Raw genomic sequence first — 14,929 nt, 5'->3', positions numbered from 1 at the left:
CAAGAACTTGCTGAGGCCCTCTGGCGTGCTTGGTGCTTTTCTGGGTGCTAGGGATGGGGTAGGGGGTGAAGTGAGTGTGAGCTGTGCTCAGGCTTATGGGCCAGTGTGCAGGTCTGGGTGAGCATGCAGAGGTGGCCCGCAGAAGGCCAGGGGACATGTGGAGACAGCCGGGTGTGTGTGGGTCGGGGTGAGGACTCAGAGGTGGCCCGCAGAAGGCCAGGGGACATGTGGAGACAGCCGAGTGTGTGTGGGTCTGAGTGAGCATGCAGAGGTGGCCCACAGAAGGCCAGGGGACACGTGGAGACAGCCGGGTGTGTGAGGGTGAGCTCAGCAGGGCGAGGAGAGACTGGCAGGTGGCAGGTGAGGCCTCTGAAGGAGGAGCACGTTGATAGGGACCCACGCCTTGAGGACTTAGAGACAGATTAGTGCAGGTGGAGGGAGCAGTAGAGCCCTGGTTGGGCCTGTGAAATCAGTCACTTACAAGAAATAGAAACCCTCCGGTCCAGAGAGGCCATCTGTGCGGCAACCCAGGACGCATCCTGGGGGCTGGGAGGGTGTTAGTGCAGCGCCCAAGTTGTGTCCACTGGGGGCTGGAAGAGCTCGCATGTCCCTGCAGCTGTGGCTCCTTGCTGTCTGCCCATGCCTGTTGACTGTTCTTGAGAGCTGTGTGGCATGAACGAGGGCCCAGGACTCGATGGGAAGACTTGGCAGCAAATCTGGGCTGGATGGTCTTGAGGGGTTTTCGTGACCTTATGTCTGGCCCTCAGCAGCTTCTTCTGAAAGTGAAAGACAGTGCCGCCTCCACAAGGTGGGCAGGAAGGACTGAGAGAGTGGCGTGCTGTGTGAGGCGGCCTGTCCTGACCGACAGACCTGGTTCCCTGGGCCCTGAGCGGAGCTGGATGGTCTCCCAGGCACCCCTTTGCCGGCTCGCTCACAGGCGTGTTTCTATACCTCGGGAGGGAGCGCCCTTCTGCCAGCGGACTGTCTTTCCTGTCTCTCTTCTATGCCTGTGCAGCCTGGAGGACTTCCTGGGGGAGGAGGTTTTCAGTGAAGCCTTCCTTGCTTACTCTCCTCTACACTCATCTCTCCCTCTTGTCTGCGAGCCCCTCAGACGTGCCTCCAGTGGTGTGGTCCTGTGTTTCTCCGTGGTTCCCGGCCAGCCTGGCTGGTTGTTAGCCACTGGAACATAAGAGCATATATATCTATTCTCTCCACCCCTCCATGGTGTTGTATAATATAATATAATATATAATATATAATATATAATATATAATATATAATATATAATATAAAGTGTAAATTGGGATTAGAATATATTGAAGTGGGTCTTGTTTTTGGTTTTGGTTTTTTAGATTTATTTAATTTTGCGGGAAGGTGCGGAGCAGATCAGATTTGCAGAGGGGAGAGAGAGAAAGCTCTTCTATCCTCTGGTTCACTCCCTAGATGGCCACAATGGCTGAAGCTGAGCCGATCCGGAGCCAGGAGCTTCTTCTGGGTCTCCCACATGGATGCAGTGTCCCCAGGCTTTGAGCCATCCTTCTCTGCTTTTCCTAGGGCACAGGCAGGGAGCTGGCTGGGAGTGGAGCAGCTGAGGCACGAACCGACCCCCAGATGGGATCCCAACACTTACAAGGTGAGGACTTACCCACTGAACTGTCATGTTGGTCCCCGAACTGAATTTGAATTAATATGTTCCAGTGATCTTAATGATACCTAGTTTGCTTTCTGTTTAATTAACCTGTGTCTTAAATCTTTAAGGATATTTATTTATTTACTTGAAAAGCAGTTACAGAGGGAGAGAGAGGGGACGAGGAGAAAGATAGATTTTGACGTATATTGGTGCACTCAGCAGGTGCTGCACAGCCAGGGCTGGGCAAGGCAGGGCCAGTTGTCTCCTGCTCGTGTGGCAGATCCAGGGACGTGGGCCATCTGCTGCTGCTTTCCCAGCTGCATTTTCAGAAAGCGAGACGACGGGTCATAGGACTCAGACTGTCCCTGTGGTGTGGGATGCCAGCATCCTAAGCAGTGACTTCACCTGTGTGGCTGTATAGCACAGTCCCTGTGGTTGTCAGTTTTAGTCCCTTAAAGTTACAAGTTTTCACTCTTGAAATATTTTATTGTTTATTTGAGAGGGAAAACTCCCATCTCTTGGTCCATTTCCCAGGTGCCAGTGAGGGCCAGAGCCAGGAGCCAGGAACTTAGTCCAGATCTGGCATGTGGGAAGCAGAAGCCCAGTCCAGCGCCCCCTCAACCCTGCTCCCCTGCCCTCAAGGGTCTCATTAGCAGGAAGCTGTAGTTAGGAGCCCCCGGGCTGGGTCTCAGACCGTGGGGGGCTTAGCCAGATCCTTCCCTGCTAGGCTAACCTGGCCAAGGGGCCCATTGCTAAGCACCGCTCTCTGGCATGACTAGGGCTCTGCAGAGTGACGGTGCCTTGACCTTCAGTACCCAGGTTCCTCGAGGAGACGAGCCTTCCGTCGCCTGCCTGAAAACGGCCTGTGGGAGCCTCAGCCATGGCATCGGCCTCGGAGCCCATGATATTCCGAGAGTTCTGTCCTCTATACTCCCTCCTCAATGCCATTCCCACCAAGATCCAGAAGGGCTTCCGCTCTCTGCTGGTCTACCTCACGGCCCTCGACACCAACGGGGATTACATCGCGGTGGGCAGCAGCATTGGCATGCTCTATCTGTACTGCCGGCACCTGAACCAGATGAGAAAGTACAACTTTGAGGTGAGCCTTGCGGGCCTGAGCCCTCCGTGGGCTGGCGCCATGCTGCTGCGCCTGCCACTCTAGTGTTTGCTTAAGTGTTGCTTCCTGTTTCCTGGAATGAGGTCTGAGTATCTCACCCAAACAGCACTTAAAAACCATCTGTAATTGAGGTGGAATATAACCTAGCATTCATGTTTTAACTTTATCCCTGCCCATGAAATCTAGCACCGTTGTAAGAGAACAGTTTAGTGTTTAACCCTTCAAGAAAACTTTGAAAGGGTTCCGTTTCTCAGAGTGCTCATGCCGACCTCTGCTTGTTCTTTTGAGAGTAGTTTTGGATAAAGCTCATCTGTCTACACCTGTGTTGATGAGTGGCTAGCATGTGCCACTCTGCCTGCGGTGAGTACGTCTGCGTGGGGTCCCGCATGGGTCTTTCCTTGCAGTGAGAGCCTGTCTCCGCAATGTGTCGTGAAGTCTGGCCCTGTGTACACGGCTCTGGGTGCTGGCGCCTGGCCCTGCTGTGTGCAGGCTCTGGGTGCTGGGTGTTGGCGCCTGGCCTTGCTGTGTGCAGGCTCTGGGTGCTGGGTGCTGGGTGCTGGCGCCTGGCCTTGCTGTGTGCAGGCTCTGGGTGCTGGCGCCTGGCCTTGCTGTGTGCAGGCTCTGGGTGCTGGCGCCTGGCCTTGCTCTGTGCAGGCTCTGGGTGCTGGGTGCTGGCGCCTGGCCCTGCTGTGTGCAGGCTCTGGGTGCTGGGTGCCTGAGCCCCGGGGCCAGTGCAGTCAGCCTGCAGCTTGTGACTTGTGTGACACAGTTAGAGGTGACTGGGGTAGGGCAGTGCTGGTGCCCTGTTTACTCACCGCCCATTGCAGGCAGGTCACCCCATGGACCTCAGCTGTCCTGTGGGTGAATGGACATCATGATGATTGATGTCACAAGGCCTTGTAATTAAATGAGTTGGTGTATGTAAAGGTTTAGAATAGTACCTAGAGGGGTTATGTGTGCTAGTTGTTTTTATTTATTTCTATTTTTAAAAAAGGTTTCTTCATGTATTTGAAAGGCAGCATTACTGAGAGAGAGACAAAGAACGCTTCCATGCCCAAGGCAATAAACTGGTGGCCTCGCCTTGAATTTGCCTCGATCCCACGTGGTCACCAGTTCATGTCCCAGCTGCTCCACTTTCCCATCCAGCCTCCTGCCTGTGGCCTGGGAAAGCAGTTGAGTACAACCCAAAGTCTTGGGACCCTGCACCTGCGTGGGAGACCTGGAGGAGAAGCTCCTTGCTCCTGGCTTCGGATCGGTCCAGCTCTAGCCATTGCGGCCACTTGGGGAGTGAACCAGTAGAAGAAAGGTCTTCTCTGTCTCTCCTCCTTTCTGTATATCTGCCTTTCCAGTTAGAAAATAAAATATATATATGTATATATATTTTATTTTATTGTATAGTTGTTGAAATATATATTTTTTAAAAGATGCTTTTGGGCCTGGTGCCGTGGCCTAGCAGCTAAAGTCCTCACGTTAAACACGGTGGCCCCCTTCCCATCCAGCTCCCTGCTTGTGGCCTGGGAAAGCAGTCAGGAACGACCCAAAGCTTTGGGATCCTGCACCCACGTGGGAGACCAGGAAGAGGTTCCTGGCTCCTGGCTTTGGATCGGCACAGCACTGGCCATTGTGGTCAATTGGGGAATGATTCATCAGATGAAAGATCTTCCTCTCTGTCTCTCCCTCTCTCTGTATATCTGACTTTGCGATAAAAAAATAAAATAAATCTTTAAAAAAAAATGCTTTTATCCACTTGTTCACTGCCCAGATGCCTACAACGGCTGGACCTGGTCAAGCCCAGAGTCGGGCACAGGGGCCCAAGTGTTTGAGCCATTTCTGTTGCTTTCCCAGGCGCAGTCACGGGGAACGAGGATGGAAGTGGAGTAGCTGGGGCTTAAACTGGTGGTCTTGTGAGATGCTGGTGTCACAGGCGGGGGCTGAGCCTGATAAGCTACAGTGCTGGCCCCCTTCGCTTGCAAAGCACATATGTGTCACGGATCACCATTTCATTGTTTAAGAAAACTGCCGAATATCCTTCACCTACCAAACTGAGAAAAAAAGAGGCAAATTAAAGAAGTGGAAGTTGGGCATGTGGCACTACAGTTAAAGGTGCCTCCTGTGCTGCCCGCATGCTGGAGGGGCACTGGCTGCTGTCCTGTGCTGCCCGCATCCTGGAGGGTCACTGGCTGCTGTCCCGCATCCTGGAGGGGCGATGGCTGCGGTCCTGGCTGCTGTCTTGAACAAGAGCGTGGGGAAGCCATGGAAGATGATCCCTGAGTGCTAGCGCCATGGCACCCACATGTGGGACTCAGAAGTTCCTGACTCCTGGCTTGGGGCATGAACCAGCAGCTAGAAGACCTCTCTCTGTCTGTCTCTCTGTCTTTCTGTAATTCTACCTTTCAAATACATAAAATCTTATTTTTTTTTTAAAGATTTATTTATTTTATTACAAAGTCAGATATGCAGAGAGAAGGAGAGACAGAGAGGAAGATCTTCCAGCCGATGACTCACTCCCCAAGTGAGCCGCAACGGGCCGGTGCTGCGCTGATCTGAAGCCGGGAACCAGGAACCTCTTCCAGGTCTCCCACATGGGTGCAGGGTCCCAAAGCGTTAGGCCGTCCTCGACTGCTTTCCCAGGCCACAAGCAGGGAGCTGGATGGGAAGTGGAGCTGCCGGGATTAGAACCGGCACCCATATGGGATCCGGGGGCATTCAAGGCAAGGATTTTAGCCGCTAGGCCAAACTGCCGAGCCCAAATCTTATTATTTTTTTAAGATTTATTTATTTTTACTGGAAAGGCAGATTTACAGGGTAATGAAAAGACAAAGATCTTCCATCTGCTGGTTCACCCTTCAAGTAGCTACATTGGCCACAGCTGGGCTGATCCGAAGCTGAGATCCAAGAGCTTCTTCCAGGGAGTAGATCATCAGATGGAAGATCTTTCTCTCTGTCTCTCCTCCTCGCCTTTCAAATAAAAATAAATAAATCTTTAAAAAAATTTAAATAAATCTTTTAAAGAAGAAATATATGCATAAAAGTGGTAATTTATGTATATTTTAACATTAAACAAGTTAGAAGAGGCGGGGACCCTAGAAAGGAAAAGGAAGCATCTAAGAACTCTGATTTGTGTGTATCTCCAACCAGAAGTGCGTAAGGTCTGCGTCCTGGCGTAGTGTTCACTCTTTGGTGATGCCCTGTGTTATGACTTAAAAGCCTGCCCGTGAGGGCTGCTGTTGTTGCACTGGTTAAGACATTACTTGGAACTCAGGACCCAGGCTCAGTTCCTGGCTCAGTTAGTGACCAGCCTGCTGCTGACGCCCACACTGGGAGGTTGCCTGAGTACCTAGGACTTGCCTCCATGCTAGAGGCAAATTCAGTTCAGGTTCCTGGCTCTGACCTGGCCAGCTCTGGCTGTCGTGGACAATGGCGGAGTGAGAAGTGGGTGGGAGATCGGATTCTGTTCTGACACGAGTCCATTTCCCAGCAGTCTCTTGGTGGCAGCCTCATGTCTGTTGGCTGTGTCCTCTTTCAGGGGAGGACGGAGGCCATTACTGCGGTGAAGCTGCTGAGCTGCTTCGATGACCTGGTGGCGGCGGGCACTGCGGCGGGCCGAGTCGCCATCTTCCAGCTCGTGTCTTCTCTGCCGGGCCGGAACAGACAGGTGAGGGCTCGTCTACATGGTGTCTCTGCACTCGGACAGGTGCCTCATGGCGTGAGATGAGGAGTCCCCTCTGCTTAGGAATGTGCCACTTACAGTCGGAGAACATTCTGGCTGAGTGGACAGTTACCATGAACCTCACGAGGTAATTTCCTGTCTGTGTCAGCATCTCCTGTCCTGGGTTCTTCATGGACACCGAGGCCGGGAAAGCCAGCTCTTGCACACACAGGAGCAAGGCCGTTTGACCTCACATGCATGCAGCTCACAACTCGTTTCCTTTTGTTTACATCCATCTTAATCATTTATTCGTAGCTCCGGAGATTTGATGTCACTGGTATTCATAAAAATAGTATTACAGCCCTGGCCTGGAGTCCCAACGGAATGAAACTGTTCTCTGGAGATGACAAAGGGAAAATTGTCTATTCTTCTCTGGACCTAGACCAGGTAAAACTCTTCAGAAATGTTATTAGTGTTTAGATTCATATTTGTATTAAAATTATAGTTATTACATTCTTGGCTTATTCTAGATCAGAGTTCCTTTGTAATCTCGGTTGTTATTTGTGCATTTTCAATCTGTTGCAATGCATTCTTTTTTTTTTTTTTTTTTAAGATTTATATATTTTTTTACACAGTCAGATATACAGAGAGGAGAGACAGAGAGGAAGATCTTCCGTCCGAAGACCCACTCCCCAAGTGAGCGCAACGGCCAATTCTGTGCCGATCCGAAGCTGGGAACCTGGAACCTCTTCCAGGTCTCCCACACAGGTACAGGGTCCCGAGGCTTTGGGCCATCCTCGACTGCCTTCCCAGGCCACAAGCAGGGAGCTAAATGGGAAGTGGAGCTGCCGGGGTTAGAACCGGCGTCCATATGGGATCCCGGTGTGTTCAAGGCGAGGACTTTAGCTGCTAGGCCACGCCGCCGGGCCCACCAAAGCCTAGTTTCATGAACGGTTAGTTAGGGTGTGGGGTCTGAAACTATATGGTGCATGTTTCATGCTTTGTTACTTGAGCATCTGTTGGTCTGTTTTGCGCTTTGAATGAATTTTTCACCCTTGCCCCCGTGCGTTGTTCAGCCAACAGAAAAGCATTCTCTGTGTGAATGTTCAAGTCAGCATGGTGTTCTGTGCCCGACGCAGCTGGGGCAGCTCAGCGTTGGCACAGCTGCATGGCAAGCTGGGGTGCTTCGAGTGCATCCCCGACTGTCCCACAGAGTTCAAAATACCTGTTCTGGGGCCTCAAATACATGTGTCGTGAGAGCGCTGATGAGGTCCGATGTCTCCCCGTAGAGTTTGGTACCGCGGCCTATGTGGCTGGGGTTCCCAGGAGCTCTACCTGTGGCTCCCGCACCGCCAGGGCAGAGCTGAGTCCTACGAGGAGACCAAGTCATCTTGAAGTTACGTGCAGATGGGGTCAAGCAGGCACGCTCCTCAGAGTGTCCTGGAGGTTTAGGGATTGCAGACCCCACTCTGAGAACTGCTGTCTACCCAAGAATGATTTAAGATAAATATGTGTATGTATATATATATACATTTTCTATAAGATTTATTTATTTTTATTGGAGAGGCGGATATACTGAGAGGAGGAGAGACATACAGGAAGATCTTCGGGCCCAGCGGCGTGGCCTAGCAGCTAAAGTCCTCACCTTGAACGCACCGGGATCCCATATGGGCGCCGGTTCTAATCCCGGCAGCTCCACTTCCCATCCAGCTCCCTGCTTGTGGCCTGGGAAAGCAGTCGAGGACAGACAAAGCCCTGGGACCCTGCACCCATGTGGGAGACCTGAAGGAAGTTCCTAGCTGTTGGCTTTGGATCAGCACAGCACCGGCCCGTTGCAGTCACTTGGGGAGTGGGTCTTCGGACGGAAGATCTTTCTCTCTGTCTCTCCTCCTGTCTGTATTTCTGACTTTGTAATAAAAATAAATAAATCTTTACTGAATAATAATAATAATAATAATAATAATAATAATAAAACTTTAAAAATAAAGGATCTTCCTTTTGATGATTCACTCCCCAAGTGGACGCAACGGCCAATTCTGTGCCGACCCGAAGCCAGGAGCCAGGAGCTTCCTCTGGGTCTCCCACATGGGTGCAGGGTCCCAAGGCTTTGGCCCGTCCTCCACTGCTTTCCCAGGCCACAAGCAGGGAGCTGGATGGGAAGTGGGGCTGCTGGGATTAAAACCGGCTCCCATATGGGATCCCAGCGCATTCAAGACAAGGACTTTAAGCGCTATGCCAGCATGCCAGGGCCTAAGATATTTTATAATCCAGTGAACTTGGGCTTCAGGCTCCCTCGTCCCAAGTTGGTGAGGAAATGGAAGGAGGGCTGCCTACTGTTTCGGAAATAGAAAATTTGATTTGGAAAAAGAATTATGAGCAATCAACAGTTTTTATAAAGACAGTCATATGCTATTTGAAAGGAATGTTTCTTAAAAATCCATAATAAATTCGTTTCCTTCCTGCGCTAAGTGAGAACCTGGGACAGCTGCATTCTGATGAAGTCTGGGTGGGCGAGGAGATGCCCACCGTCAGAGCCTTGCAGGCTCAGTGCTGGGCCTTCCCTTCTTGCTGTGGCAGCAGTAACATGGCCAGAGATTCGTCAGCATTTCTAGTTTCTTATGTAAAAAAGGGTTGATTTTGCTGTGTAAATTTTACCAATATATTTTGTCCTAGAAATATATGTGATGCTGCAACGAAAAAAATAATGTTTTTTAAATTCATGTAGCAGAAATTGGGTGGTGGGTGGGAGGCAGACCATCTGCTGGTGTACTTAACACGGTTTGGCAACATTTGGGACTGGGTCAGGGACAAACCTTGAGCCAGAACTCCATCTGTGTCTCCCGCTTGTGTCAGCGACTCCCTGAGCCATCACTGCCCCTCCAGGGTCTGCAGAGGGACACCTGCGCTCAGGTCCTCTGACGTGAGCCGGAGCTGTGCTAACGTGTATCTCAACCACCCGGACACACATCCCTCCCCCAGCAGTGTTCGTTTATTTACTTAACGTTTATTTATCTGCTTGAAAAGCAAAATTACAGAGAGTGAAGAGAGAGAGACACATGGAGAGAGAGCTTCCGTCCATTGGTTCATTCCCCAAATGGCTACAAAGGTCAGAGCTGGGCTGATTGGAAGCCAGGAGCCTGGAGCTTCTTCGGGTCTCCCGCATGGGTGCAGGGGCTCAAAGATTTGAGCCATTTTCTGCTGCCCTTGCAGGCCGTTGTCAGGGAGTTGGGTTGGAGGTGGAATCGCTGGGACTAAAACTGACTCCCATGTGGGTTGCTGTCACTGCAGGCTGGCAGCCTAACCCAGTCTGCCGCAGCATCAGCCCAGCAGCTGGCGAAGTTGCTTGTGCTTACTTTTTAAAAATAGATTTATTTATTTGAAAGAGAGACAAAGATACTTACATCTTTGGTTCACTCCTCAAATGCTCACAGCAGCCAGGGCAAGACCAGAGAAAAGCCAGAAGCTTCCTTTGGGTCTCCCATGCGGGTGCAGGGGCCCAAGTGCTCTTCCAGGGATATTACTAGGGAGTTGGACCAGAGAGAGTGGGGCTAGTGCTGTGGGATAGCAGGCTAAGCTTCTGCCTGCAGCACTGGCATTCCATATGAAGGTAAGTTTCAGTCCCAACTGATTCATTTCAAATTCAGCTCCCTGATTATGGTCTAGGAAAGCAATGGAGGGTGGCCCAAATCTTTGGGACTCTGCACCTGTGTGGGAGACCCGAAGAAGCTCCTGTCTCCTGGCTTCAAATTGGTTCAACTCTGGTCATTGCGACCATTTGGAAAGTGAACTGGCAGGTGCAGGATCTTTTTCTCTGTCTTTGTTTCTCTCCATAAATCTAATCTGCCTTTCCAATAAAAATAAACAAATATGACACTAAGAAGGGCATCAGTTTGAAAAGAGCTACATGAATATTGTTCTCAAAGTGAAGAGCAAACTCAAATTATGTGAAGCCCTGATGAAAGAATAGTGAAGTTAGTGATGCTTTATGAAAAACTATGGGAGCAGTAGCCAGAAAATCAGCAGTTTACAAATGGACGAGCTGTTTTAAGAAAGGACAAGACTATCCTGTATGGGAACCGAGTCGTGTCCAGGTTGCCCCAGTTACATTCCAGCTCCTGCTAATGGGAGAAATAGTAGAGGACGGCCCAAGTGGTCCAGCTCCTGCTGCTCCGCGGGGACTCGGCCGAAGCTCCTGGACCCCGTCTTCGCCTAGTCCAGTGCTGACCGTTGCAGCCATCTGGGGAGTGAACCAGTGGGGAGGTTTTTCTTGTGTTTCTGCCTCTGTAACTCTGACTTGCAAAATAAATAAATAGGTCTTGAGGGAAAAAAAAAAAAAGAAAGGACAAGACTGTATTGAATATGAAGTCCATAGTGGCAGACATTTGAAGAAAAATTAATGTGTTTTTGTGCCCTAATTGAAGCTAATCAATGTTAATAGTATGTACAGGAACCAATACAATAAACATCACAGTTCATTCAACTTACCCAATTCCGTCCAAAAAATTAAATTTGAGCACACTTTTGCTCAGTATGTGTTAAACCTGTTACATTCAAATCAACTACAGACAAGAGCAGAGCTTTGAATGGGAATTTTAACTAGGTAGGGACATGATCATTTCCTGGAAGGGAATGAAGAAAGGAGATGAGACACGACTTGATAGTACAATCCTGGAGACGAAACACAGCCAGAGCAGGGGCTGCCCAGAGGGCCAGTGGGCCAGGCCGACTGCAAGGTCTTGGCAGAGGTCCACGGCGTGTGACTTACCAACTTCCCACACAGCCCAAAGTGGTGACCTCTGCTTCTTAGAAAGGTTTAAGAAAAGCCTGGGAACTTTCCCCAGAGAGGCCTTCCTCACCAAGACATGTTCTGCTCATTTCTGTTGTCAGCCAAGTCACAGCAGGCCAGGCGAGCAGCACGGAACCGCTTCCGGGGTTCCCACGTGAATGGCAGACTAGCAGTTGAACCATCTCAGGCTGCCTCCCACAGTGTAGATCAGAAGCAGAGGAGCTGGGCCTCGGGCTAGCACTCCCTGTCGGCTCTGCTGTCCTAATCTCCAGGCAGGCAGTGCCTGCCCTGTTTTTGTCTTTTTAAAGCAATGTTAATTATCTTTGCTGTTTGCAAGGGAAAACAACAGGAAAAAAAAATGGAGCCGAGATCTTCTGTTCACTGCTTCACCCCCACATGCCTGCAGCCAGGCTGGGTGAGCTGGAAGCAGGGAGCGTGTAGCCTCACTCCGGCCTCTTGTGGCGGGAGGGACCCAAACATGTAAGCTGTCATGTGCTTCCTCACAGGGTGCCTTGGCAGGAACCACGCTGCAGACAGAGTAGTCAGAATTCACACTTGTGTTTCGATATGAGAGGGAGGTGTTGCAAGCCGCAGACTAAATAGCTGCACCACAACAGCCACCCTTCTCCACAGACGTGTGTGTGTGTGTGTGTGAGTAGACATGTGGATGGTCCCTTCCATGTGGACGGATGGCTATGTCTATAATTTCATTTTATATCTATACCCTCTTGTGTATTTCATGCCATTTCTTGCTTGTTTCCAAATCTCCAGCTCTGGTTCCTGGCTCCACTTCCAGGTAGTGCCAACCCTCAGTGGCAGCTGCTGCTCAAGGGGCTGGGTCCCGTCGTCCGCTTGGGGGATGGATTGAACTGCTGGCTGCCAGCGTAAGCGCTCTAGCCACTGTGGGCATTGTGGTCTGAACCAATGGGTGGGAGCACACTGTCTCTCCCTGCTGCTAAAACACAGTTTGAACTCTGTCGAGGGAAGGTGTCATACCCACTTAGAGTGCTGATTGTGGTCACAGTGTTTTGTAGAAAGTCACAGCCTGTTGTAAAGTGTTTCTGTTGGGGTCTTTGTGGATTGTTCTTTGAATTTTCTACTGAGATTTGTGGACTCTTTTTTTCAAGCTTGATGTGGCATGAGATGGGAGGCTAGCACTGACTGTCCTTAGTAAGGACTTTTCCCAGAGTCGGCCGACACTGAGTCTGGAGGGGCCCGAGGTGTCCGTGCGAGGACCTCAGCGGGCAGGAGGACATCGCTGGCTTTGCCGGCACTGATGCTAGGCTTCCCTGGGCTCTCCGCAGGGAGTCTGTAACTCCCACTTGGTGTTGGAAGAGCCGTCCTCCATTGTACAGCTGGACTATAGCCACAAAGTGCTGCTGGTCTCTACCTTGCAACGGAGCCTGCTTTTTTACACGGAGGAGAAGTCTGTCCAGCAGATCGGGACACAGCCAAGGAAGAGGTAAGCCCCATGGGTGCTCAGGTTGGACACAGCCAAGGAAGAGGTAAGCCTCATGGGTGCTCAGGTCGGGACACAGCCAAGGAAGAGGTAAGCCCCATGGGTGCTCAGGTCGGGACACAGCCAAGGAAGAGGTAAGCCCCATGGGTGCTCAGGTCGGGACACAGCCAAGGAAGAGGTAAGCCCCATGGGTGCTCAGGTCGGGACACAGCCAAGGAAGAGGTAAGCCCCATGGGTGCTCAGGTCTGAACTGCTGTCTTTGAGACTTCCTGGTTGCCAGATGCAAGGCACCAGGGACTGCCTACATTGGCTTCCTGCTGGGGCCCCTCTCCCGGGACATCCAGGGACTGCCTACATTGGCTTCCTGCTAGGGCCTCTCTCCCGGGACATCCAGGGAGTGTGGGGCTGAGGTTGCCTCGGGGGTGGTGTGGTCTGCAGGTCCCTTGCCTGTGGTCTGGCCCCTGTGACCCTGGTGAGCTCAGCCGTCCTTCAGCAGGTGCGCTCGCTGACAGACCTAGAAGGGGACATGGTCAACAGGCAAGAGCAGACAGCAACTCACTAACACTTGTCTTAACTGCTGCGCTCAGGTTACAGGTATAGCAAGAGTTAACAGGCTTCCAGTAGCCTGGGAGTCAGGGAAGGCTTCCTGGAGGCAGGGGGCTGGTGGGAGTGATTCAGCCAATAGAGGGGAGGCCACCAGAGGAAGGCTGGTGAAGAGGTGGGTTGCTTCTCCGTCCCTGTCTCCCACCAGCCATGTGGAGAAGGCACATGGAGCGTAAGGGTGACCTGCATTCAGTGCCCACCTCAGCCTCGAACCCTGCAGCCAGTTTGCACAAAGCTGGGGAGGATGGTGGCGAGGGCGGCATGGCATAGTCTAAGTGACAGATGAGACTCTTTCCCCAGTGAAGAATTCTGCCTCCAGACAAACATGACAGGTGATCAGTGAGCCCTGTGAGGAGCAATACGCAGACGCGGGGTGGTGCTGTTGGTAGTGCCAGGCCGAGGGGTAATACGCAGACACGGGGTGGTGCTGTTGGTAGTGCCAGGCCGAGGGGTAATACGCAGACGCGTAGTGGTGCTGTTGGTAGTGCCAGGCCGAGGGGTAATACGCAGACGCGGGGTGGTGCTGTTGGTAGTGCCAGGCCGAGGGGTAATATGCAGACGCGGGGTGGTGCTGTTGGTAGTGCCAGGCTGTCGGGCAAGAAGCTTACCTGCCGTCTGTCACTCCATGTTCTGGGCTTTGTCGTGACTCCAAAGATGCTGTGCTGTCCTGTAGCCCTTCTGCTGGGGAAGACACTCATATCCCTGCCCTGGCCTCCTGTGTTGTGCTGAACACTGGCAGGCTCCCACCCATAGCCGGCGCCCCTGGAGCAACAGTAACCTCCCTGGAAGTTGCGGGTTGGGCTTAGTGTCTCATAGAGAATTGGCTTCTAATGTCCCTCTGTCATCACACCCTCTGAGGTGTGTGAACCAGTGCCTATATGGGATCCCCGTACATGCAAGGCAATGAGTTAGCCACTAGGCTATCACACTGGGCCCCCAGCTGCCTTACTTCCAATCTAACTCTGCTTATGGCTGGCAAAGTGGCAGAGGATGGTTCAAAGTTTGGCACCCTGTACCCATGTCAGAAACCTGTAAGAAGCTCCTGCCTCCTGGCTTCAGGTCAGCTCAGCTCTGTTCATTGTGACCATCTGGGGAGTAAACCAGCACATGGAAGATCTCTCTCTCTCTCTCTCTCTCTCTCTCTCTCTCTTTTTCTATGTAGAAATCTGCCTTTTAAATAAAAATAAATAAATCTAAAAAAAGAGGACTGTGCAGAATGCAGAATTTTTTGCACCAAAATAGATTCAGCCATTTATTTTATTTTACATAGACTTTTTTTCAAAGATTTATTAATTTTGATTACAAAGTCAGATATACAGAGAGGAGAGACAGAAAGATCTTCCTTCCGATGATTCACTCCCCAAGTGAACGCAACGGCCAGTGCTACGGTGATCTAAAGCCAACAGCTAGGAACTTCTTTCCGGGTCTCCCATGCAGTGCAGGGTCCCAATGCTCTGGGCCGTCCTCGACTGCTTTCCCAGGCCACAAGCAGGGAGCTGGATGGGAAGTGGAGCTGCTGGGATTAGAACCGGCGCCCATATGGGATCCCAGCGATTTCAAGGTGAAGACCTTAACCACTATGCTATTGCGCCGGGCCCTGGAATGTTTATTTTCATCTCCTTGAAAGTAGGGAGAGAGAGAAAGAGATAACTATAGATTGGTTGGTTTTCCAAATACCAGCAATA

The 14,929-nt window shown here is 51.3% G+C and overlaps 1 protein-coding gene across 1 annotated transcript in view; it reads left to right on the top strand.

The window, feature by feature from the left end:
- Positions 1–2,442: 2,442 nt before the first annotated feature.
- Positions 2,443–14,929, top strand: part of TECPR2 (tectonin beta-propeller repeat containing 2) — a 52,856-nt gene continuing 40,369 nt past the window's right edge. The window contains exons 1-4 of the mRNA XM_058655136.1: positions 2,443–2,729; positions 6,274–6,402; positions 6,712–6,843; positions 12,487–12,644. Of these exons, the coding sequence (XP_058511119.1) occupies positions 2,511–2,729; positions 6,274–6,402; positions 6,712–6,843; positions 12,487–12,644 (638 nt within the window). The 5' untranslated portion in view covers positions 2,443–2,510. The remainder of the gene's footprint in view (positions 2,730–6,273; positions 6,403–6,711; positions 6,844–12,486; positions 12,645–14,929) is intronic.

Source organism: Ochotona princeps, chromosome 26, assembly GCF_030435755.1.
Source record: "Ochotona princeps isolate mOchPri1 chromosome 26, mOchPri1.hap1, whole genome shotgun sequence".
Classification (NCBI taxonomy): domain Eukaryota; kingdom Metazoa; phylum Chordata; class Mammalia; order Lagomorpha; family Ochotonidae; genus Ochotona; species Ochotona princeps.
The sequence above is the reverse complement of the archived record's forward strand: the minus strand, read 5'-3'. Positions and strand labels throughout refer to the sequence as shown.